General features: G+C 37.4%; 1 protein-coding gene and 1 non-coding gene across 3 annotated transcripts in view; one reads left to right on the top strand and one right to left on the bottom strand.

Moving 5' to 3' along the window:
- The window catches only part of TRIM24 (tripartite motif containing 24), a 107,598-nt gene that overhangs the window by 21,178 nt on the left and 59,475 nt on the right, over nt 1–26,945 (bottom strand). The window contains exons 6-9 of one of the 2 annotated variants that reach the window (XM_043871913.1): nt 24,078–24,192; nt 21,120–21,266; nt 11,216–11,333; nt 8,510–8,676 (exon numbers count right to left, since the gene is read on the bottom strand). In XM_043871913.1, the coding sequence (XP_043727848.1) occupies nt 8,510–8,676; nt 11,216–11,333; nt 21,120–21,266; nt 24,078–24,192 (547 nt within the window). Of the gene's footprint in view, nt 1–8,407; nt 8,677–11,215; nt 11,334–21,119; nt 21,267–24,077; nt 24,193–26,945 lie in introns of both variants that reach the window. The other variant, XM_043871912.1, reaches the window with a different exon arrangement.
- LOC122674950 lies at nt 25,488–25,595 on the top strand. Its single transcript, XR_006335113.1, has one exon. It is a non-coding gene; the product is annotated as a U6 spliceosomal RNA (small nuclear RNA).

The following is a 26,945-nucleotide window of genomic DNA, read 5'->3' as shown; positions in this document are numbered from 1 at the left end:
ATCTCTGTTTTACAGAAAAGGAAACTTGTCCAAGATTAGCAAAGATAGGAAGGAATGGAGCTAAGATTTGAACTCAAGTTCTCCGGCTCTAAGGTCTGTACTCTACGCAGACATTAATAATGAAAACACATGATATTAACAACATTTAAAAATGAGTGAATTTTAGATCTTATTGAGATCAGACTACATGCCAGGCATTGCAATTGGCGTTTTACACGTTATCTCATTATTACTCCCCTCAGTCAGTTTAGAAGCTCAGTTGTGTCCAACTCTTTGCGACCCCATGGACTGCAGCATGCCAGGCCTCTCTGTCCATCACGAACTCCTGGAGTTTACTCAAACTCATGTCCATTGAGTAGTGATGCCATCCAACCAAGTCATCCCCTTCTCCTCCTGCCCCCTCCCAGCATCAGGGTCTTTTCCAATGAGTCAGCTCTTCGCATCAGGTGGCCAAAGTATTGGAGTTTCAGCTTCAACATCAGTCCTTCCAATGAATATTCAGGACTGATTTCCTCTAGGATGGACTGGTTGGGTCTCCTTGCAGTCCAAGGGACTCTCAAGAGTCTTCTCCAAAACTACAGTTCAAAAACATCAATTCTTCTGCACTCAGCTTTCTTTATAGTCCAACTCTCACATCCATACATGACCACTGGAAAAACCATAGCTTTGACCAGATGGACCTTTGCTGGCAAAGTAATGTCTCTGCTTTTTAATACGCTGTCTAGGTTGGTCATAACTTTTCTTCCAAGGAGCAAGTGTCTTTTAATTTCATGGCTGCGGTCACCATCTGCAGTGATCTTGGAGCCCAAAAAAATAAAGTCTGTCACTGTTTCCACTGTTTCCCCATCTATTTGCCATGAAGTGATGGGCCCAGATGCCATGATCTCAGTTTTCTGAATGTTGAGTTTTAAGCCAACTTTTTCACTCTCCTCTTTCACTTTCATCAAGAGGTTCTTTATTACTCCCCTACCCCTGCCATTTTACAAATCAGGACACTAAACATTAAAAAGCTGGGATAACCAGAAAAAGTCACACAACTCATTAAAGACAGCACTATGGTTTTAATCCAAAACTAGTCTGTCATTTCATTAGTCAAACATGTTCTGGTGTTTAACTGGGGGTTGAGGTACTAATCACAGTTTAGAGGGTGAGTTTCTCTAAAAGAAAACAGATTTTGAAAGGAAACCCTTCAAGGACAGCACTGGTTGATTACAGGACAGCGTAAGGACAAGTTTAGTTTGCTCACAAATGCTACCCTTAGAAATTGACACCAGTGTTCCACAAAAAAGGTAACCTTAACATTGCAGTCTCATCTTGACTATCCAATTCTACGGTTGGCAAATTATTGCAATGTAAATACTTATTTTCAGACTATATTAACTGTATATGACCAGAAGTTCTCAGAAAGGGAACTTATGAACCCCCATATTCAAAGAGGGGGCAAATAAATGAATTTATAAAGCTGAAGTAGCAACATCTTAAGGCGGACAGCTATAAAGTGTAGCCTTGCCCTTTTTTTGTTCTTTTCCTTCTCTCATTTTTGGAATTTATCTCCTTTCCTGGGTAAATGTCTTCTCTTTCTCCTCTCCTGCAAATTAGCTGGCACTGGGTTTACACTTAGTAACTTACAAGAGTGACCAGCAATTACAGACTTAATGAAAAGTAGACTTAGACACTGTTTCAAGATCAAAGGAAATTCTGTGGATAGAGAACAGAAAAATATGAGAAAAAGAGAGAAAATGCCAAAATTTTACAAAAGCCTGAAGCCATAGCAATTCTTGATTCTTCTATTAAAGTTTTTCACTTGAAGGGTTTTATATCACAGAAACACAAACAAAAAATAATTGGGGAAGTATAGTGGAAAACTTCTAAATTCTTCCAAAAGACTATTTTTTAAAAAGTGGAAAAGCACCCAAAATGATCCTTAAGGGAGAACAAAAGCAGATAAAAGTTTTGCCTACTCCTGCCCTGACTGGGATTTATATATTGATTCAGTCAAGAAATGACATTCAGGGGAAAGAAAAAAAAAAAAAAAGACATTTGATGCCAGAGTACTATACTCCTATGAGAAATCAGTGTGGAACTGGATGTCCACTCTCCCATCAAGGAATCCCAGTGTAGAAAGATCTAAGGTGATTGATTTTTATCTCCTCTCCTAAACTGTTATCGTTGACTGAGTTAATTTCTAAGAACTCCACGACAGGAAAAGCAACTTGAAAGAACAGGACTAGAAACTAGTTATGAACATAAAAGAAACAGCAAAACCAGTGCTATTTTAATTAAATGGAATTAGCCTGCAAGAAGGAAAAAAGGGAGAGAATAGAGAAATAATTGAGAACTTAAGTAAAGTGACATATATTTATCATTATCCTCACCCTCATCGTAAACACTTTTATTATTATAGGTTGTAATTTTACTCTAGGTCAGTAGAACCATGAAGGATAGCAAATGTCCTTCTAACATCCACTCACTGTTTAGGAAAATTAATATATACAGAACAGAAAATCTGACCCAGGAGTGAGAACCATTAGGCATACAATAACAGACTCAGATTTAACAAACTTCGAGCTGTCCACTGCAGTACGACAGAGTATGCTGGACACCTCTCAATAAAGAGATGCAGAGTGTTTATTAGTTTGTACCACACAGTCATATAACTGTGTAGTCTAGCTCTGTATCACCCAGTTCTTTAATCATTCAGATTACATGGCTATTTTCAAAGAAGGAAGAAACAGGGAACTCCTAAGTAAGTGATTTTTAGAGCAGGCCTTTAAATTGACCTGTGTCTTCAGGCTAGAGGTAGAGTATGACAAAGAGGCACACATATACACCTGTCTACAGACAGATATTTTACCAGATGTACATGCAAATAAACTGCTAGAGAACTAAGAAAGCAGGTAAGCAGGGCAGTGTAAAAGTTTAAAGAAGAGGGAAAAAACTGATGAGTGAAAAATGTAGGAGCAGATATTTGGTAGAGAGAAGATTAAAATGAGAGATGACTAGAAGAGGGTTCAGGGGTCACCGAGAAGGGACAGAAAAAGAGCAGTGTGCGAAGTAATGACGTAAAGATGAGAAAATTACAGCTGATATTCTAACAACACAGGTTTAGACTGTGTAGGTCCACTTAGACAAGGATCTTTTTCAATAGTGAATACTTCAGTACTGCACAATCTGTTTAGTTGAATCCTCAAATGCAGAGCAGTGGATATGGAAGAACCATGGCGGGTGGTGGGGGGTGGCTGCCTGTAAGTCATATGTGGATTTTCAACTGTATGGAGGGTCAGTGCTTCTAACCCCTGAATTAACTGTTCAAGGGTCAAATGTGTTGATAAGTGGGAAAATTAGGCTGTATAATAAAGATTGTACATTATATATATATATCATACAGCAGTACACCACAGAAAGAAATAATAAGATCAAACAAATTTCTGAGATAAGCAGGCTAAAGGCTCTATCAAGGTCACTTCTGTTTGGTTACTGCTTCTATAAATAGCTGTTTCCGAGAATGTGACTGAATCACACAGCATCCAGTAACTGCCTCAGTTCCTCACTTTTTAATGAAAAGGGAATTAATGCAAATGATGGATTTATCCTGTTTCAGGTTAATAAAGTAATAAAAATCACTTTTTCCATCTTTCAGATACTCAGATAAATATTAGTCATGTAAATGCTTAGCACTAGTTACTCATTAAATATTTTCTCTCTTTTCCTCATCAAATATATGTCCAAAACAATTTCGGTGCTCTGCAGTCTATCTGCAATATGTTACTCTGCAGTCTGGGTGGGGGGGGAGTAACAAAAGAATTCCTCCATTTTCTTAACAAAATTTCAACCCTGCCAGTGGCACTCCTGGGATCAAAAGTGTACACATCTTTTCCCACAGAACACTCACCAAACAAAGACCTTTTAAATTGCTTGCTATTTGCTTCCTTTAAAAACCTGGGTTAAAACAAAGTTCGAAAGCAATAATCAGCTGGTCATACTAATTAATATTCTCTTGGATTTGACATGTCTTCTTAATCAAATTACCAGACAGCCATAAATCACAAATAAAATCACCTCAGGCCTACACAGAAGCAATTTAACAAAATCAGGATTCACACATGCCCATAAGTCTTATTCAGGGTTGAAGCAAGTCTCCTATGAAGATCATCTGTCTTGTATAACTGCTACCAAAACATGCTATTATGCCCATTAATTGCTTTTTCACAAAAGAACTGCATTATGTATGCATTCCTCTTAGTGCTAGAAAAACACTAGTAAAAAATTTCTCCTCTAATGACATGTTTCCTTTTAATCAAGTAATAGATAGTATTCCTGATTCTTTTTTTGTTTGGTTGATTAAAAACTGAGCTAAGTCCTGTTCTCAAGCATAATGAGAATTCTTAGTCTAGTTCTGCATGCTTTGAACATTACTAATACTTATTAATCCCTGTGCCATTTCATTTGAGTCACTTACTGCTCAGTTCAGTCACTCAGTCGTGTCCGACTCTTTGTAACCCCATGAATTGCAGCACGCCAGGCCTCCCTGTCCATCACCAACTCCCAGAGTTTACACAAACTCATGCCCATCGAGTTGGTGATGCCATCCAGCCATCTCATCCTCTGTTGTCCCCTTCTCCTCCTGCCCCCAATCCCTCCCAGCATCAGGATCTTCTTCGCATGAGGTAGCCAAAGTATTGGAGTTTCAGCTTCAACATCAGTCCTTCCAATGAACACTCAGGACTGATCTCCTTTAGGATGGACTGGTTGGATCTTGCAGTCCAAGTGACTCTCAAGAGTCTTCTCCAACACCATAGTTCAATAGCATCAATTTTTTGGCGCTCAGCTTTCTTCACAGTCCAACTCTCACATCCATACATGACCACTGGAAAAACCATAGCCTTGACCAGACGGACCTTTGTTGGCAAAGTAATGTCTCTGTTTTTTAATATGCTGTCTAGGTTGGTCATAACTTTCCTTCCAAGGAACAAGCGTCTTTTAATTTCATGGCCGCAATCACCATCTGCAGTGATTTTGGAGCCCCCAAAAATAAAGTCTGACACTGTTCCACTGTCTCCCCATCTATTTCTCATGAAGTAATGGGACCAGATGCCATGATCTTAGTTTTCTGAATGTTGAGCTTTAAGCCAACTTTTTCACTCTCCTCTTTCACTTTCATCAAGAGGCTTTTTAGTTCATCTTCACTTTCTGCTGTAGGGGTGGTGTCATCTGCATATCTGAGGTTATTGATATTTCTCCCGGCAACCTTGATTCCAGCTTGTGCTTCTTCCAGCCCAGCGTTTCTGATGATGTACTCTGCATATAAGTTAAATAAGCAGGGTGACAATATACAGCCTTGACGGACTCCTTTCCCGATTTGGAACCAGTCTGTTGTTCCATGTCCAGTTCTAACTGCTGCCTCCTGACCTGCATACAGGTTTCTCAAGAGGTGGGTCAGGTGGTCTGGTATTCCCATTTCTTTCAGAATTTTCCACAGTTTGTGATCCACATAGTTGAAGGCTTTGGCGTAGTCAATAAAGCAGAAATAGATGTTTTTCTGGAACTCTCTTGCTTTTTCGATGATCCAGCAGATATTGGCAATTTGGTCTCTGGTTCCTCCGCCTTTTCTAAAACCAGCTTGAACATCTGGAAGTTGCTGAAGCCTGGCTTGGAGAATTTTGAGCATTACTTTACTAGCATGTGAGATGAGCGCAATTGTGTGGTAGTTTGAGCATTCTTTGGGATTGCCTTTCTTTGGCACTGGAATGAAAACTGACCTTTTCCAGTCCTGTGGCCACTACTGAGTTTTCCAAATTTGCTGGCATATTGAGTGCAGCACTTTCACAGCATCATCTTTCAGGATTTGAAATAGCTCAACTGGGATTCCATCACATCCTCTAGCTTTGTTTGTAGTGATGCTTTCTAAAGCCCACCTGACTTCACATTTCAGGATGTCTGGCTCTAGGTGAGTGATCACACCATCGTGATTATCTGGGTCATGAAGATCTTTTTTGTACAGTTCTTGTGTGTATCCTTGCCACCTCTTCATAATATCCTGGTTCTGTTAGGTCCATACCATTTCTGTCCTTTATCGAACCCATCTTTGCATGAAATGTTCCCTTGGTATCTCTAATTTTCTTGAGGAGATCTCTAGTCTTTCCCATTCTGTTTTTTTTTCTCTATTTCTTTCCACTGACCACTGAGGAAGGCTTTCTTATCTCTCCTTGCTATTCTTTGGAACTCTGCATTCAAATGGGAATATCTTTCCTTTTCTCCTTTGCTTTTCGCTTCTCTTCTTTTCACAGCTATTTGTAAGGCCTTCTCAGACAACCATTTTGCCTTTTTGCATTTCTTTTCCATGGGGATGACCTTGATCCCTGTCTCCTGTACAATGTCACAAACCTCTGTCCATAGTTCATCAGGCTCTCTGTTTATCAGATCTAGTCCCTTAAATCTATTTCTCACTTCCACCTTATAGTCATAAGGGATTTGATTTAGGTCATACCTGAACGGTCTAGTGGTTTTCCCTACTTTCTTCAGTTTAAGTCTGAATTTGGCAATATGGAGTTCATGATCTGAGTCACAGTCAGCTCCTGGTCTTGTTTTTGCTGACTGTTTAGAGCTTCTCCATCTTTGGCTGCAAAGATATAATCAATCTGATTTCGGTGTCGACCATCTGGTGATGTGCATGTGTAGAGAGAGTCTTCTCTTGTGTTGTTGGAAGTGGGTGTTTGCTATGACCAGTGCATTCTCTTGGTAAAACTCTATTAGCCTTTGCCCTGCTTCATTCCGTACTCCAAGGCCAAATTTGCCTGTTTCTCCAGGTGTTTCTTGACTTCCTACTTTTGCATTCCAGTTCTCTATAATGAGAAGAACATCTCTTTTGGGTGTTAATTCTAAAAGGTCTTGTAGGTCTTCATGGAACTGTTCAACTTCAGCTTCTTCAGCGTTACTGGTTGGGGCATAGGCTTGGATTACCGTGATATTGAATGGTTTGCCTTGGAAATGAACAGCGATCATTCTGTCGTTTTTGAGATTGCATCCAAGTACTGCATTTCGGACTCTTTTGTTGACCATGATGGCTACTCCATTTCTTCTAAGGGATTCCTGCCCACAGTAATAGATATAATGGTCATCTGAGTTAAATTCACCCATTCCAGTCTATTTTAGTTCGCTGATTCCTAGAATGTCGACATTCACTCTTGCCATCTCCTGTTTGACCACTTCCGATTTGCCTTGATTCATGGACCTAACATTCCAGGTTCCTATGCAATATTGCTCTTTACAGCATCAGACCTTGCTTCTATCACCAGTCACATCCACAACTGGGTATTGTTTTTGCTTTGACTCCATCCCTTCATTCTTTTTGGAGTTATTTCTCCACTGCTCTCCATTAGCATATTAGGCACCTACCGACCTGGGGAGTTCCTCTTTCAGTTCACTTACTGTAAATCAGTTCAAATTCTGAGAAACAGAGAGTATAAATTAAGAAATAAAAGGAACTGAAAATAATGAGACAGTTTTTGTGAATTAAAATAAGAATGGTACATGGGGGGGAAAAAAGACTTGTTCTAAATGGAGTGGATAGAAGCTTTGTCTATAACAACAGCAGAAATGTATACTGTCTAATATTGCAACTCTTCTAACTAATGTATGGTAATTAATCCACAGGATCATGATTTTGATTCATGCTCTGAACTTGTTACTGTATTGTTAGTACTGTTGAGTTTATGACTATATGAAAACATGTGTAGACTCTTCCACCCACTCTACATCACAAATAGAATTTACATGCATATTTTCTTCAGACCCTTGAGAGGGATAAGTAGAAAATAAACACATGCTTTTCCCATTTCTTCACCAGTGATTGAAATCTTTGTTATGAATTAAGAAATTATACAAATAAAAAGATGACAAAACTTAAAAAAAAATAATGGTGCATGGAACATTTGCTCAAATAAAGTTTGAAAAAGGCAGACTTCTAACAAACCACACCCTTGCCCTTTTCTATTTCATTCTGTCCTAGTTTCCAGATGCACTGGGTTTTCTAAATGCTGCATCTTCACAAAGGATAGATACCTGAAGCATTAGTCATCCTGAAGCACTAATGTAACAATTATGAGTTACAGGTACACAAGTTTCCCATCAATCATATGCATGGGTTATTCAGGAATGCAATCATTTATCCTCTGTTATAAAGATGACAAAAAACAGATGAGAATAGATGTCCCAGATGAATAAACCATTAATTTCTTTTTCAGAAGAGCTACGAACTAGAGTTAAATTAGGGACCCTTGATGCGACAAATTTTTATAAATTAATATATTTAAATCATGGAGGAAGGACACCTTGGTTATTTTAGCAGCTGCTGAATACAACTGTACTATAATTATCTAAGTTAGGACAGGCCTGCTTCCAAATTTACCTGGTGAGAGATGGAAGGTTGCTGGATGGGCCCCTGCATTCTAGGGTTTGGTAAACCCACAGGTGCTGGCCTCCGTTGCACCTGTTGCCTCTGAGCCATTACCTGTTGCTGCATATGCTGGAGTCGTAACTGAGCTAGGCTGATCTGGGTTGGAAACTTGGATAACTGGTTTGAAGATAAACCACCTGGTGGCTGTGAATTCTGTTCCACGACAGGATTCTGCTTAGGCATTTGTGGTTGACTCTCTTTATCTTCAATTACTAAAGAACCTAATCAAAGAGAAAAAGTTAAGTTCTAAAGATTTTCTGATAGTAACATACCGTATTTTGTAAAAGGCTATCTTTGCTCATTTTCAGGATTTCCAAGGAACTTCTTTTTGTCTTAGGAACCCTTTACACACTTAAAGATAGAAACTCCAAAGAGTTTCTATTTATGTAGGGTCTATCAAACAAAATCTACCACATTCAAAACTAGAAATGAGAATTAAAAAATATTTTTCCATACTAATTCATTTAAAAGTGACAACCCAGAGTAACATATTTTTATGGAAAAAAACAAAAAACAAAAAACTTTTATTTTTATTTTCAAAAAAATTTAGTGAAGAATGGCACTATTTTACATTTTCAAACATCTCTTTAAATGTCTGGCTTAATAGCTGAACTCTCATAACTGTTTCTGCAGTATCTAATATATTGTTTAAATTGAAATACATGCAGAAAACCCAGCCACATATGGGTATGTACTTGGAAAAGGGATACCTATTACCACCTGAAGGAGCTTCAGACTACACTGTGAGAACTGCTGTTGTATAATCAAAACAAAACACGCAAACCTGACACTGGATGTGAGAACAATACCACAGAGTATTTCTGATTCAGTTATCTCTCTACGACTTAGCAATTGAATGACAACAGCTAGTTCTTTACACCTTCACGGAGCAAACTATGTTAATCCTCTGATGGCGAACACCATGCTTTATAACTACACTGTTAAAAGAGATTAAAGGTACCTCTCACAAGGTCTGGTCCAAGAGTAGGGCAAAGCTTGATTTCTTCAATAGCAGAGACTCAAAAAGTTCCTGATTTACTAAGCATATGCATCCTTAAAAATATGGTTATCATTCATTAAATACTTACTCTGTATTAGGTACCGTGACAGGAGATCTATGTATATTGTTAAAATCCTTCATACAGATAAGGGATCTAAGGTTCAGAGAGACCAAACAACTTATCCAAAGTCCCAAAGACACTAAACTGAATATTCGTCCAAGACATTACTTTTCCCTTGTACTCTTCCATAACATGTTTCTCAGAAGCCATAAATACACAAGCTTGGGAAAGTTGTATCCTTCTCAGAACATTTAAAATGTGAATCTCACTTTAAATGACAAATTATAGAGCTATAGCTACAGTAAAGGATACTGTCTTACAAATTCCTCACAAATAAGAGGTGTTTTTGTTTTTGCTGATTCAGATTTACCTAAACTATATTCACTTATGTGTGTACAGTTACATATTTTCTTAATTTTACCTATGTCTACATCATGTGGACTATTTTTTAAGTGATATGCTTATAAGTACATATAAGGCGACAAGACTGTTTCTGTGGATATAAAACTGTGACAGATTCTCTGTATAGATACATATGTGGTGGAGGGTAGAGTAGGGTAAGAGATAGTTATATACATGCTTTGTATTAAGATGCTTCTTTAGTTATATAGGTGAGAATATGTATGATTCCAGCTGCTGGCTATGTTATCAATCAATAAGTATGTACTTCTAAACTGTGCTGAGGAGTCTCACCTTATCATTTCTTCAAATCTTATTACCATTCTTTCTGTTCTCATGTATGGATGAGATTTATGTAAGCATATTTCTTCCTTTCTTGGAGTGTTCTGAGAGCACTGGCTCTCTTTCCAGCCAGTTCTTTCTTACCCAGAATCTAGCTTAGACAATGAGAGAGCAACCCTATTTGATGATTTTGAAACAAAGTCAATGAGCCCAAAAACTGCCAAAAGGTGGTTAATGAAGAATGTATATGAAATTCTTATTTCTGTTTCTATAATTTCCCTGTGAGAAATTAAGAAAGGAGGCAAAAATTGAAGATTTTTTTTACTAGCACATAATGTAACAAGGACTGCCTGCAAGGACATGCGATGTTACCAAATGATAATAAAAGTCCCCCCTTTTGATTAACTCAGTAGGCTCTAGTACTTCAAATTTGGGCAGTTATCTGTATGCATGATACACTTCAATTAGGAGGTTAAAAATTATTTAATTATTACATAAAAGGCAAAACAAAAACAAAACAGAGAGAGAGAATTCCTCCCTAGCAAGAAAAAGCAAATAAATGAACTATTAGTACCTGACAACTGGGTCTCAAGAGTAAGTAAGCCAATAATTGTATGAGAAATACTGTTTTAACAGAAAACATTCTAAAAAGTACTATATTAATGGCAGACACATGTCAAAAGTTTTAACAACTGTTCTGATAAAGATGTCACTAACAGTACAAGCAAGATTCTACTTGCTTGAAGAAGAAAAACAACTCCTAAATCCAGAAGTCTAGACACTCAGTGAGTCAATAAAAGGATGTTTCATATCACTCACATATTTATATGTGTGTTTATATTCATGCATGTGTCACACATATACACACACTAATGAAATACCAGGAAAAATCTATATCTTTAAAACAAGATAATAAAAATATTTAGGGCGTGGAAGGGAATACATTTTCAACACACTCATAATCATTAAGAGTTCCAGAAACAAATGGCACTTTGAGAAAATCGACATAACAGCCTACCTAAATTGATTATATTTTGAGCCCAGAAACTAGGATCACAGTGAAACTGGATGGTATTGTTGGTCACTGGGGAAGCATCACACCTTGCTCGAAGGAGGTGCCGTAACCGGTACGTAATCTAGAAGAAAGCAGAGAGACAACTAAGCATCCAAGTCTTTCTTAGGCAAATAATTTATCAAGTTCCCAACAAATACATAAAAAATGCTTTCTGTATCACATATATGCCAACCCAAGTGTTCATATGTAAATTATAAAAAGTGGACAAACAAGACAGTTTTCCTTCAAAAATGTGTTAGAAATAAAGTTCTGTTTTACTGTTGAACACAAAACAAACCTATCCTAAAGTGATAGGTTAAAGTTAGTTCACTGAATTACAGGAGTTTCACAGATGCACCAACCATATATTTGTAAAGTAAAATCACATTCTGCTTTTGTTTTACTTACTCTTTCAGAGAATTCAGAGTGGAGATTAGGGGGCTAATGGATTACAGAAAATACAAATGAATCTCTGCTCACGACATTAAGTACAGCCTTAACCAGACCTGCTAGTAGGATGGCTCTTCTTGCTCCTGTGCTGTGAATCTCAGTCATCACACCACCTCCCACCCTCCTCCACACTGCAGTCCTCAGTGAATGCTCATTCTCTCTCAGTCTTTAAAGAGTTCAGCTCTTGGCTCATGATCACCATCTCCAATATTATTCCTGCCATAATCCTAGATGGGCCACGGGACTGGAAAAGCTCAGTTTTTGTTCCAATCACAAAGAAAGGCAATGCCAAAGAATGTTCAAACTACCACAACTGTGCTCATTTCACATGCTAGCAAGGTAATGCTCAAAATCCTTCAAGCTAGACTTCAACAGTGCATGAATCGAGAACTTCCAGATGTACAAGCTGGATTTAGAAAAGGCAGAGGAAACAGAGGTCAAATTGCCAACATCTGCTGGATCATAAAAAAGCAAGGGAATTCCAAAAATAACATCTACTGCTGCTTCACTGACTCTGCTAAAGTCTTTGAACTGTGGAAAATTCTTAAGGAGATGGGAATACCAGACCACTTTACGTTTCTCCTGAGAAACCTGTATACAGGATGAGAAGCAATAGTTCCAACCAGTCATGGAACAACTGACTGGTTCAAAATTGGGAAAGGCATACATCAAGGCTGTACACTGTCACCCTGCTTATTTAACTTCTATGCAGAGTACATCATGTGAAATGCCGGACTGGAGGAATCACAAGTTTGAATCAAGACTGCTAGGAAAAATATCAACAAACTCAGATATGCAGATAATACCACCCGAATGGCAGAAAGTGAAGAGGAACTAAAGAGCCTCTTGATGAAGGTGAAAGAGTAAGAAAGCTGGCTTAAAACTCAACATCCAAAAAACTACGATCATGGCATTTGGTCCCATTACTTCATGGCATATAAAAGATGAAAAAGTGGAAATGGTGGCAGATTTTATTTTCTTGTCTCCAAAATCACTGTGGACAGTGACTGCAGCCACAAAGTTAAAAGACGCTTGCACCTTGGAAGAAAAGCTATGACAAACCTAGATCACATATTAAAAAACAGAGACGTCACTTTGCCAACAAAGGTCCATATAGTCAAAGTTATGGTTTTTCCAGTAGTCAAGTATGGATGTGAGAATTGGACCATAAAGAAGGCTGAGCACTGAAGAACTGACACTTTTCAACAGTGGTGCTGGAGAAGACTCTTGAGAGGCACTCAGACTGCAAGAAGATTAAAACCAGTCCACCCTAAAGGAAATCAACCCCGAACATTCATTGCAAGGACTGATGCTGAAGCTGAAGCTCCAGTACTTTGGCCACCTGAAGAGAAGAGCCAACTCACTGGGAAAGACTGAGGGCAGGAAGAGAAGGTGGCAACAGATGATGAGATACTTGCATGGTATCACAATCAATAGACATGAGTTAGAGCAAACTGTGAGAGATAGTGAAGGTCACAGAAACCCAGTGTGCTGCAGTACATGGGGTCACAAATAGTCAGACATGACCTAGCAACTGAACAACAAATTCTGGATGATTTTATATACAATTAGATGACCTTTCTTTCCAGATTATTCCCTCTAGTGCCCAGATCCCAATAATCCTACAAACCCTAAAGGTCCTAGAAACTTTTGCTCTTAAAATTTTTCCTGTCCTTTGACTTTATCTTACCTCCCAATCTTACAATATCCCTCTGAAGTGAAGTGTTAGTCACTCAGTCATGTCCAACACTATCTGTCAATTTCTCCTTATCTAGCTTAAATCCCAGGAGTAATCCTCATAATCATTTCCTTGCATATAGTCTCAACACCTTTTTCTCACATGTCAAATTACACACACTCCCTTCTCCTCAACCTTTCTCTGAAACACCAACCAACAAAAAACACTGGTTAAATCTGACTTTCTAATGACTGTAATTGGACTGGTAAAGGGACTGATCGGACTTCAAAAACACAGCCTATTTACTAAGGTTCACAGGCTATCATATGACATTCCTCTGGTCCTTCATGTCCATACTCTCCTAAATGACTATTTCCAATGACTATCTCTTACCAAACCTCCAGCATCTCCTGAAAAACAAACAAACAAACAAAAACCAGGAACAGTCAGAGACCTTCCACAAAGTTCCATCACCTACCAGTACTAGTGGTCCCTCCTATCACAGTGGATTAACTGGCCAGGCTTCCAGCTAAAGCGAATCATGCACTCATGCAAGTCCAAGTGTTAGTTGCTCATTCGTGCCCAACTCTCTGCAACCCCATGGACTATAGCCCACCAGGCTCCTTTGTCCGTGGAATTTCCCAGGCAAGAAAACTGGAGTGGGTCGCCATTTCCTTCTCTAGGGGATTTCCGGCCCAGGGCTCGAACCTGGGTTTCCTACACTGCAGGCAGATTCATTACCATCTGAGCCACCAGGGAAGCCATTACACTTGCACAATAGGGCCCAACACCCTTGCTGATTCAAAGACACTACTCAGCAATTTTCTCCCCTCAGGCTTTCAGTAGCTTTTCACACAGGTGATCACTTGGCCCTCACGGAAGCAAAGCATTTTCTTCATTTGGCTTCCAGCGAGCTACAGTCTCATGGTTTTCCCCTAATTTCACTGGCTGCTACTTTTTAAGGTCACCGAGTATAGGTGTGCGTTCCAGTGTCACATCTCAGTCTCCAGTGTTGGTTCTTCTTCCTTTCCCACACCAGCGTGTCTTGCAACTGCTCTCTCTCCTACACCCACATGCTTTTTAGAGATCTCATCCAGTCTCGCCATTTACCCAACTCAAATTTGTATCTCAGTACTTATTCATCCTACTGCGTGTCCATTCACTGTGTAACTCTCAGGCCTCCTTGTTGTCCATGTCACAAGTAACTCCCATCTCAGTCTCTCACTTGCTGTCAGTACCTGTGCTCCACCTGAATACTCTCTGCGAGTATGTGCCTGGCTTGCTTTGTCACCTTCTTCAGGTGTTTGCTCAAATATCACCCTCTTTAGGTAGAATTCCCTATCTGAAGCCACAATCCTACCCTAGTGCTCCCAGATTCTTCTCTTAACTTACTGTTTTCTCTACACACTCAACACCATGCAATGGTCTATATATTTTACTTGTTTTGGTACTATCTCTCTTCACTAAAGTACAGCTTTTTAAGGGCCGATATTTTGCTTTGTTTTCTGTTCTCTTAGTATTTAGAATGCTGCCTTAAATATAAAACAGGCATTCAATAAATGTTGAATAAATAAGTTTGCTTCCCTTAACTGCTAAATTATCTCAAATAGCTATATTAAATTTTGAGTAAAAATGTTTATTCTGGGACAATGTAGAGTACATGGCACAGTGTTTGGCAAACAGCACTCAACACAATGCTCTTTTCCCTAAGTTTTTCTCGTTTCCTTAATTCTTTGCATCTTAGTAATTCTCACTATAAAACATTCTCAATATGATGCTAATCAAAAGAATGATACCCCAAATTTTTCCTTTGTAATATGCTTTATCATTTTCTAAAATTGAATAATTTATTTTGAAGTAATTTTAAAATTGGAGAAAAGTAAAAATAACCCTTCACTCAGATTTCCCAACTGTTAATATATTAAGCACATTTATTTCAGGGTCCACTCAGGGATTCCTGTGCACACACAATACCATTACCAGTCTTTTTACAGACCTTCTGATATAGCAAGCTGAAGACATTAGGTTCTGTCTCCTCTAAACACTCCAGTGAAGACATTCTAAATCAAAGATCCTCTAACATAAGCAACAAAGTACAAATTCAGAAAGCAACTCTGTTGCAACATAACCACTCAACCCAGAGACTTCATTCTAATGCCAACTGTTCCCACAGTGACTCTCTCAGGATGCTCACTAGAAATACAGGTTGCATTCAGTTGCCATGTCTCTTCGGTCTTTCCCTGACATGTATGTCTTTGATGATTTCAGGCTTTACATTCAATAGGATGACTTTCAACCTGGGTTGGAGTGTATTTCCTCCAGTATAGGTGAAATATTCTTGTCAGGAAAACCACACAAGTGATAATGTGCACTTCTCAGGGCATCATATTGAGAAGCTCAGGATATAAACTGTCCAACCATTGCTGATACTAATCTTCATCACCTAGTCATTCTGCTGCCCAGTTTCTCTACTGTAAATTCACCACTCTCCCTGTTTATAACTGATCAGTATTTTGCAGAGAGGTATTTCAGGGTTATATGAAAACCCTATTTCTCACCAATGCTCTATTCACTACTTTAGTACCCAGCGATAACTCCTTTTCAGTTTCCTCTAAGACACTAGGTGGTTCAGCTGGTAAAGAATCTGCCTGCAGTGAGGGAGACCAAGGTTCAACCCCTAAGTTGGGAAGACAGCCTGGAGAAAGGAATGGTAACCCACCCCATATTCTAGCCTGGGAAATCCTAAGGATAGGCAGAGGAGCCTGGCAGGCTACAGTCCATGGGGTCAAAGAGTTGGACATGACTTTGGCCAACACTTTCACTAAGACAGTGACCAAACTGCTTCTTTATTTTCACTATTCTTTCTCTACTTATTTATATTCTCAACATAAACTCTTCCCTTCTTTGTCATTTGCCTATTTTTCTCATCATGGGCTCATTTATTTCTACTTAATCCAATGTGTAACCCATTGTTTATTTAGTTTGAGCCTCAAATTTGTGGGTGTGCCCAGGGTGACCCACTTAGGCTGGATCCTGGTCTTTTTGACAAATCTTCATCATTTCATCAGTGCAAGATATTCTGGGTACTACTTTCCCTCACTTTGTTTGCTATTTAGAAACCCACATGTGGAAGGACAGTGGGTTCACTGCTACTGAGTATAGCAAACATATGCACATACACATACATACTTATCCATCTATAATTATTTCCAGATCTGTGTACATGCATAAAACTCTGTTGTTGTTCAGTCACTCAGTCGTGTCTGACTCTTTGTGACCCCATTGACTGCAGCACGCTGGGCTTCCCTGTCCTTCACCATCTGCCAGAGTTTGCTCAAACTCACAGCCATTCAGTCAGTGATGCCATCCAACTATCTCATCCTCTGTCGTCCCCTTCTTCTCCTGCCTTCAGTCTTTCCCAGCATCAGAGTCTTTTCAAATGAGTCAGCACTTTACATCAGGTGGCCAAAGTATTGGAGTTTCAGCTTCAGCATCAGTCTTTCCAGTGAATATTCAAGGTTGGTTTCCTTTAGAATTGACTGGTTTCATCTCCTTGCAGTCCAAGGAACTCTGAAGAGTCTTTTCCAACATCACAGTTCAAAAGTTTCAATCCTTCTGCACTCAAGTCTTCTTTATGGCCCAACTCTCACATCCATACATTACTACTGGAAAAACCATAGCTTTAGCTATATGGGCCTTTATTAAACTCTGAGTTCATAATTATACCTCTATCTTAGGGATCTTTATAGCTTTATTCTTTTTTCTACGTTTCTAAATATCTTCTCTAGTAGGAAACCAACCAACCAACCAACCAACACTTGGCTGCCATTGCCCTCCATGTATTTACTTACTGGCTCAGTCCATGTACTGATACTGCTGCGTAACGTAACCAAATCCACATGACACTCTGCTTACTGCCTGTGTTCCCCACTCACCACTTCACGCCTGTGGCTGGGGCTGCCTCTGTGTGGTCTCCCAACTCTCTTTACTACCCTGAGTCCTCATAGTCACCATGTGAAAGGCTGCATGCCAGGAAGTAGAGTTGATCATTCTTATTTTAACAATCCTTTTTGGCACACTATAGAAACTTAGCACTTCCAATATATGAGTTTTAGCATGGAACTTGAAAAATAAAGCTTTCTTGCCCCCCAAAATTATTAAGTCAGAAACATAAGTACTTCCTTAGATGGTAATCAGCTTAATTAGAGGAACTATAAGGTAAATCACTTGGAAACACTTTATTTTTCCTTTGAGATACTATGCTGTAAATTCCTTCTTTTGCTGATGAGAAACTAGAAGACATGGGATTTATTTTTAACTCAAATAACTAGTACCTATTTGCTAATTAAGTTGTGGCATGGTCTAAAAGTAATGCTAAATTTGGCCAAACTCTGTTCTTTATCTTAGATAACAATTTCTGCTGTATTTTACTGACATTCAATGTAAATATAAAAAACCTCTTGTCAAATTATATTACTCATCTCAAATGGAAACCATTATACTTATTGAAACCCTTGATGCATGTTTGAGATAATTCTGAGGAGTCATAAACCTTGACTAGTGTAAAAGATAAATAACGGGTCATTAAATGTATTTGTTGATGTCTTCAGATGTATCTGAACTTAAGTTCAGGTTTCACACTGAAAACTTAGCTACTATTCAAAAAGCAAAAGAAAAAATTTTTTAAAAATATGAAAGATGTCAAAAGCTTTTGAGATGGCAATACTGTATACTGCCTCCTTTCTACTGAAATTAAAATAAAGAAATTTAGTATTTGAGTTTCCAATCCTGTAAAATATACCAGAAAGTTTTACCTATATTTATTTATAGCTTCTGACAGTTGATATTATCTAACACCTTATTTATTTACTATCAATCTTTCACTGAATTCCTATATATCAAGCACTGGGTAACATAAAATTTCTACCCTTAGAGAAGTAAAAAGTCAGACTTCTCTGGTGGTCCAGTGGATAAAAATCTGCCTGCCAATGCAGCAGACATGGGTTTGAGGCCTGGTCCAGGAAGATCTCAAATGCCGTGGAGCAACTAAGCTTGTGTGCCACAATTACTGAAGCCTGCATGCCTGGAGCCTGTGCTCCACAAGAGAAGCCACAGCAATGCGAAGTCCACACACTGCAACAAAGAATAGTCCCTGCTCACTGCAACTAAAGAGAGTCCACAGCAATGGAAACCCAGTGCAATCTTAAAAAGGAAAAAAAATCTAATGAAATTCAAAGAAAAATATGCAAATGTAATAACAGTAGATAAAAATAAGTAACAGTATGATGGATATATGCATAAGGGCTTTGTAAACTCAGGGAAGGTTAATCCAACCCAGTGTTGATCATGGAAGGCTGCCAAAAGGAATGGAAGACAAATCTAAACTAAACCCGGTAGTCCCTAAAAAGAAACAGCATCCTAAGAAAGGGTAACAGCAATCCAGGCAAAAGAATATGATATATTCTGAGCACTGAAGACTAAAAGTAAGGAACTGCAAAGAGATATTCAAGAAACACAAGGAAGGTCTTTGAAGGTTAATTATAAAGGAGGGAAAGGGAGTAAAAAAGATTGTGGAATTCCCTTTTACTGCTTATATACTCTTAACTACTTAACTACTTATATACTCTAACAGTTTCTTAGTCACTAGCACTACAAAAATACCCATTGCTAGTACACTCTCTTGGTCTCCTCTGTCAGTATTTCTTACCTTTCTTCTAAATAACACAAGGATAAACTGAATGTTTAACAGATGAGAGAGGAAACCTAAGGAAATACTGTGAAAATGTTTTCAAATATATTTAAAACTGGACTTCTGAAAGGATTCTCCTATTCCAATGGGTTTGGTCTTTTACTGAGTATAACTCCTATTGCCAAAAAAAAAAAAAAAAAAATGAACTAAGAATCTCAAGCTAAGCTTGAAATTTCAGGCCAGTAAGACTTTTCTTTTTAATTTTTAAGCATATAAAAGCCATTATTTAAAAAATAACCTGAGAAAACATGTCTATATTTATGAAGCATCGAAGCTCTAAAGGACAGAGTTGCATAGTACAGTGACTTTCAAATTTTCTTAGGATAAAAATCCTTCTAAATGTTTACAAGCAATCACAAGCTTCAGCTCTGCATTCGTCACAGGTAAATCATCTTACTAGCTCTATCTGCTGCCAGCGATGCAGCAAGGCCCACCACAGTTCAGTGAGGCAGGAAGCTGGTGATACTGGTTCCTTACGCTTCCTTGTGTCTATTTTCTCCTGTGTATGATACAGAGAACAGCCTCCCTCTCTATTCCAAGAGCTCATTGTGCAGATTAAGTAATCCTATCCTCTAACTTTACTGTTTTCTTACTATAATCACAAACAAAATAGTAGAATAAAATTAGAGAAACATTAAACTGATAAGGAGACTATCTGTGCAAATATGCTTTCTTATGTACAAATAAAAATATTCATTATGGGTCTAGTAGAGAAAAAGACAATTCTCTCACTTGCTCCTTTATCTGTGTTTTGTTTGACTTATAGGAAAATATAAGTAACAGAAAAAGTATGAACTGTATAGAAGCTGTTTTTCATTAGACTAATGAAGCAGTAAAAAAAGAAAAAGAAAAAAACAGCTCAAGATTGAGAGAACATATCATTGATAATTATAAAAGAAAAAAAATCTTAAGAGTTGAATGTAATTCATGATTAGGAACAGTTTTAGAAATAGTTACAAATCAGTTTTCTAGTAAGTCACTCAATATTTGAACCTAGTTTACACAAGTTTATCCTGAAATGCATTTCCTTATTTCAATATAGTCATAGAAAATTTCTTCCATAAAACAGAGTAGGTGAACAGAAAACAGATTTGGATGTCATAATTTGATTTCAAGACAAATCTCTGTGGAATCTTTAAAACAAGTAGAACAGTTTTTAAGAATGCCTATACAGGACTTCCCTGTGGCTCAGATGGGAAAGAATCTGCCTGCGGTGCAAGAATGCCTATATGGTGTGACTCCCACAGCTAAATGTCTTCTATATCCTTGCTACTAAAGATGTGGTCTACAGACCAGCAGCATTAGCATCACCTGGGAGCTTGTCAGAACCACAGATCACATCTACTGAACCAGAATCCTCAGGTGATTAGTATGCAGTAAACACATTTTCAGTACCAAGGTTCTAGACTATTCTGAAAATAGTTGGACAAATGACAGCCACTTTTCTGTAGCAATGGGGTTGAAATATTCAGCACCATATATCACTGACAGGGTAAACAATGCAGTGTTGACAAGAGGAACAAAGTCTCTGGGTTTGGCTGTCCAAGTTGGAATTTTGAGTGGCCTTATGTGTGTTAATTCATGCTTTGGTTTCATCACTCATACAATGGGGGTGGATAGGTACACCCATCTCATAAAAATGATGCAAAGTTTTAAATAAAATATTACATGAAATGCTTAGAATTAAGTGCCTGGCACACAACAGGTAATCAGGAAATGTTTACCATTATCATTATTGTTAGTATTAAGTTCAGTTGTCACTAAGGGAAAATTTGGAAAAGAACAAAATAGAAGTGACAGTGGCAGAATAAATTGAAGACATACCTAAATCATGGGAGCTTAAAGATTTTTTAAAATCAAAATATTTTGATTGATAAAGATTAGAAAAAGGTAAAAAGCATTTAAGTATAGATTAATAAACATTTATAAATTTTGAGCATTCTAGTAACTCCACTGTATCTCTCTATATTAAACCACACAGTTGATCTTACCAGTCGCTTGCTATAAAGTAATGCTGTGCTGCTGCCACTGGAAACTGCCCATTTAGAAAAATGCATGACATGTTCCAACTGTTTAGAAAGTCCAGCCACTTCCTGCTGCTGTTGCATAAGTTTCATTCGATGATCTTTTGCAAGACTCTGAAAAAAAGTTTCAAAATTAGTTTTGCATGTAACACATTTTAATGATTACCAAATTAAGATAACCACCACCTCTAAGAACCAAGTGACAATAACTTATCCCTAGGTACAAAAGATCACTTTCACTGAAGTAAAAATCATGTCTCCAGTGTCACAGTCACCCCGATGCTACCTCATCTCTGCTGCCCAAGGCCTTGTGTTGGGTTTTACATATTCTGGGATTTAGGTTTCTGTTCATCCATCTTCCAGTATCCAAAAAGGCACAAAACCATGGATTAGCTATCTTTGTGACCCTATGGACTATAGCCCACCAGGTTCCTCTGCCATGGGATTCTCCAGGCAGGAATACTGGAGAGGCCTACCATGCCCTCCTCCAGGGGATGGTCTTGACTCAGGGATCAAACCCACGTCTCTTATGTCTCCAGGATTGACAGGCAGGTTCTTTACCACTAGTGCCACCTGGGAAGCCCTTTAACAAAAGCAAGTGCCCATTAAATTCAACACTAACAAGTAAAATAGGTGTACCACCCAGCAATCGAGTAAAGCTACCAGATCACATGATTTACTCAAACACATGATTTCCCCTTTCAGGCACTCTTATCCTGATTGCAGCTACTTTGTGCCAAGTCACACCACATGGTAGACAATATTTATGCTTTCTATGTAGTAAGGAAAAAAAGGGGGAAGCATATAACTTTTGTCTATTGAAAACTGCCATGAACCAACTGATACAGTGACTAATGGAATGAATGCACTCTCAGAAAAGCCACAGAAAAGCTACAGAATTTTCTCCAAGGGAAGTATACAAACAAGAACATGGGTCAGTCCAGAGGAGAAGAAAGCCCCACTAAATGTGGGCTATTTTAAAGGTCTCTACCCCCACGGTCTCCTTTACCTGGCAAGAAAAGGAGGAGAAAACAGGACCTTTCACTGGCTCTAAGAAATGTTACGTAAAATTGCTATACTCCAATATGGAATTATATTCTCAACAGAAAAAGTGAACCTACACCCTGGCTTCAAATTTGGAAAATACATACATGCTAAACTGAATTAGAGGCTTCCCTGGTGGCTCACATGGTAAAGCGTCTGCCTGCAATGCGGAGGACCCGGGTTTGATCCCTGGGCTGGGAAGATCCCCTGGGGAAGGAAATGGCAACCCACTCCAGTCCATGGATGGAGGGGCCTGGTGGGCTACACAGTCCATGGAGCTGCAAAGAGTCAGACATCACTGAGCAACTTCAAAATGAATTAAGTCACTGCAGTGACTACTAATGGCTTTGTTGTGTCTAATCTTAAGTTCAGAGATGATTTGCTAGGCTCTCTCTAACCACACAAAACCTAAGTGTTTCTTAAAGACATTCTAGAAAGAATAGAAATTCTGTTGACTTTTACAGATGTTGCAAATTGAGAATCAGAAGCCCAAATTTCTTGGTCTTCTATAGTAATAACTATTTGGCTGACTTTTTTCAAGTTATTAGAAAACACTGATTACATTTATTTGCCTTAAAGGAGGATCCTATGAGCCAGGAGAAAGGGTATGAAGACTGACAAGAATACTTAAAAGTCACTGTAAAAATTGTAAGTCAATATATAAAGTTGATTTAAAATAATACTGATGACCAAGTTTACTTTTAGAGATTTGAAGATGTGGTCATCTTGTGTTCTTTCCTGGATTTTTAAAAATCAAGCGACCCTGATTAACAGTGAAATTTGGAAACAGCTACGGCAACGTGTGCACTATTCACTCTGAGAAAGCAAATCAATGTGACATCTGATTGTAAGTAGAGCTCTCTGACATCTTTTAAAATAGTTTAAATGCTTCTAGCTAAACAAACCAACAACCTCCCAATGCACCCTAGAACCTTGAAAAGATAGTTACTATAAATGAGGTCTGATTCCTCCTAGCCAGAAAATTTTTTCACTATGTATTTGTTTCCAAAAGGAGAGAGAATCATTTTGGTCTCTGCTTCCTGTATGTTTGATAAACCACGGGAATGATCATGCTTTTCCAAGAGGAAGAGATCTTGCTGACAAAGACCTTACAATTTTGTCGACTATAGATAAAGAGGTTGAACTAACTTATTTCTACGAGCTTTCTGCCCCTTAAATCTTCAAACATTAGGATTCTTTTATTCTCTTCTTAATTTTCTTCTCTTAAAATCTGTTTGTACCAATATATTAAAAGAATACCAAAATATCATGCATTAGTGTTGCATTAAGATACCATGTAGAAGTTGTAGCTTCATATTATTTGAGTCAAACATTTACTCTGGATCTTGACCTTTTATGTGTGTAAAAAAGCTGATTAAGACAGTAATATTTTTCTTACCTGCAGTGAGAAAAAACTATCCTAAGTACCTTGAGCATCACTCCCTGAGTATTGCTTTCACAATTAAGACTGTTGAGGGGAGGAGGCACATCCTTTTATCTAATTTCTCCTAAGGTTAAATGTATATATTTGAGATTTAAATATAGCTTAGGGTAACTTACTGAAAAACTTTGCTGCACTGCTTTGGGGACCCAAAGCTGTCAGTTCAATGAATCTCTAAAACAGTTCATCTTGTTTTAACATTTACCAAGCTCCTTCTGCAAGCAAGGCATTATGCTTTGTGCTATGAAGTAAACAATAAGGAGTAAGACATTCCTAGTGTATTTTAAAGTCATAAATGGTCAGCTACAAGGTAGAGCCTAAAATATTACTGAATCACAAATAAAAACAATTGTATGAAAAAGGCTGTGATTCCAAATTCACAAATACATAAGAAAACACTTAATATAATCACTACTTTTGTCCCATTAACAGTAACTTACCTCAAGCTGATGCAGTAAAGCTTTACCTTTTTTATTTATTTCTACCATCAATGTAAATATGGCAACTTTAATGTCCTGTTCCACCTGCTTCTGATTTTGATTTACTTCAATTATCCTGAAAATTAAACAAAAGGGGAAAATCTAAAATCTAAGGCATATTTGTTTTACAATATGCAATATTGATTTTCTAATGTCTAAATTAGACCAGAAAGTTTTCAGCTCTTAAAAGCTTGGCTATTCCTAAGGGTCCTTCAGTTTAAATTGACTTTCTTAAAGATGAGAGAGCAAAAATATAATTCTTCCAAAAGACAGTCACTTCAGTTCAATCTTAAAAATGTATAAAACTGTAAAACAATGAACACATTTTAAGGAAATAATATTCAGAAAAATTATGATGACATGTGGAAAATTTCTCAGCCTGTAAGGACAGACAAAAAAAAAAAAAAGACTTATAAACAAGATAAGGAAAACCATGACTCTGAATTCTACTGTATTCACTGCAACTAAGAAGTAGAAAAGCTTAAATGTGTCACAATTATCTTAGTCATCTGAACTGCTGCCCATTCATTCTATCTGAATAAAAACCAAAAGACCATAATAATAGTTAGCTACTTTTAATAACACATTTGTCTTGAAATAAGCAGCCAGATAACATTATGTTTTTACATACCACCATACATTTTTTCCTTTGATCAGAGAAAATGTTTTCATGGAGATCAAGATGGATGAGAAAAAAAATACACAGCATCAAACCAGAATACCTTATAGAAGCAGATAAAAATGAGGCATCCACCATCAAACATTATGAGGTAAATAAAAGGCTTCATTTCTTCTGTCTGCTTCTCCCATAGTTATCTTCCAAAACTTAAGATCAAAGGGGCAGGGATTTTATTCTCTGTTGGAAATTCTTTTTTTAAAAATTATACTTGATTTACAATGTTGTATCAGTTTCAGGTATATGGTAAAGGGATTCAGTTACACATACACATATATGTATTATTATTATTCAGATTATTTTCCCTTATACATTACTACAAAATATTGAGTATAAGTTCTCTGGGCTATTTACTCCCTGCCATGTTGGAAATTCTTCAAGATAATTATTGAACATCAACATTGGCTATCGGATCAAGGAAGTAAACAACCTCAAAAAACAAAAATCTCATGATGGTGGAACAGAATGAAAAAAGGGACAAGTAATACCATGTTTGCATATGAATAAAAATGAATTAATAGTGAAGCCAGTCCAGTAAATTTAACCTTTTTATAATCAAGTAGGCTATAAAGATATTAATAATTAGCAACTAATTCAAAATTTTAAATTCTTACCATTCAAAAAATAAAATCCCTCCATATCATAATGTATTATTTTTAAAAACTAGTATAAACAACTTTTAAAAAAAGTAAAACGTGCTCGCTTTGGCAGCACATATACTAAAAATTGGAACGATACAGAGAAGATTGGCATGGCCCCTGCGCAAGGATGACACGCAGATTCGTGAAGCGTTCCATATTTTTATAAAAAGAAAAAAAAAAAAAAAGTAAAACAAATTTGGAAAACTCACACTGTCTGATTTTAAGATTTACTATAAAAAGTTCTAGTCATGAAGCAAGCGTGGTATTAGCAAGAAAGAAAATGGAATGAATTGGAAAGTCCAAAATAATATTATACATATATAGTCAAATGATTTTCTACAAAGGTGCCAATGCAGTTTAACAGCAACAGGATATAGTCTTTTCAACAACTGGAACAAGTGTTGGAATAAATGGATATCTTTTTTTTTTTCTTTAAAGTAAACTTTGGCTCAGAACTCATACCATATACACAGTGAAAGAAAAAAGTCAAAAGGGTGAATTTCATCAAGGGTGGATAGTTTATATATATATATATAATTAGTTATTTTGCAATTGCTACTCTTTGCCATTAGATGGGAAAAACTATCCTTATCACTCCATAAATATTCATTATATACTTCCCATTACTTAAATACAAAAATTTTAAACCCACCAGATATGTCAATTTTGCCAAATACAGTACTTGGTTGGAATATGGCAAAGAAAATAGTATTTGGTCAGCTGCAGTTTTTATATGAAAGAGAAAGGTAAAATGAAATGAGAGCTAATAAAAAAAGAATAATAAAAACTAAAAGACACACCACAGAGCTTTTATTACCACAAGGTATAATAATAAATAGATATAACAACAACACCACCAGGTTATCAAAAAAAGGTTAAATTATACTTAAAATCTTCTTTAAGAAAACCAGGTAAACCAAGGAATTCCTTGGAAAATAGTACCAAAGGTCCCACCTAGCCATGCTGCAAAATGATCAGAGTAACAGATTGTGACAACTGATCTTAAGGAAGATGAACTGTAAGAGGCTGATCTATTTTTTCCCTGTGAACAGCACTGAAAACTCCTGCAAGGCCTCCCTTATTCAGGCTCTTTCTTGATCTTTTTAAGCAGTGACATGTTACTTCTGTGTGCACAACAACAAAGGAAAGGAGTCATGGAGCTTCACAGGTGTTATACAAATGTCAGTGTGGGTCCCAAGTGGATAAAAAGGGGTACCAGACAAATTCCCTCTTCTCCACAGAGGTCAGTGGTTTTCTCCCTCAATCACTGAACTGTAAGACATGGACAGCTGATGATTTGATTCCTTGGAGGGCAAAAGTATAACAGGTAATATGTAGAAACTCTTTTAAGTATTGTACCTGTTAAAGAGTAAAAGGTATGTGAAACAGTTTTATAAGCCCTGTCTCCTGATGTTCTATGATATGTTCTTCTTCCTTAAAATAGCAAGTATTTATCTAATTGTTAAAATACTTTACAGTTTTTATATCCTGGCATTTCTTGGGAAATTGGAA

Source organism: Cervus elaphus, chromosome 18 (genome assembly GCF_910594005.1).
Source record: "Cervus elaphus chromosome 18, mCerEla1.1, whole genome shotgun sequence".
Taxonomy (NCBI): Eukaryota; Metazoa; Chordata; class Mammalia; order Artiodactyla; family Cervidae; genus Cervus; species Cervus elaphus.
This window is presented reverse-complemented; position numbering and strand designations above follow the sequence as displayed.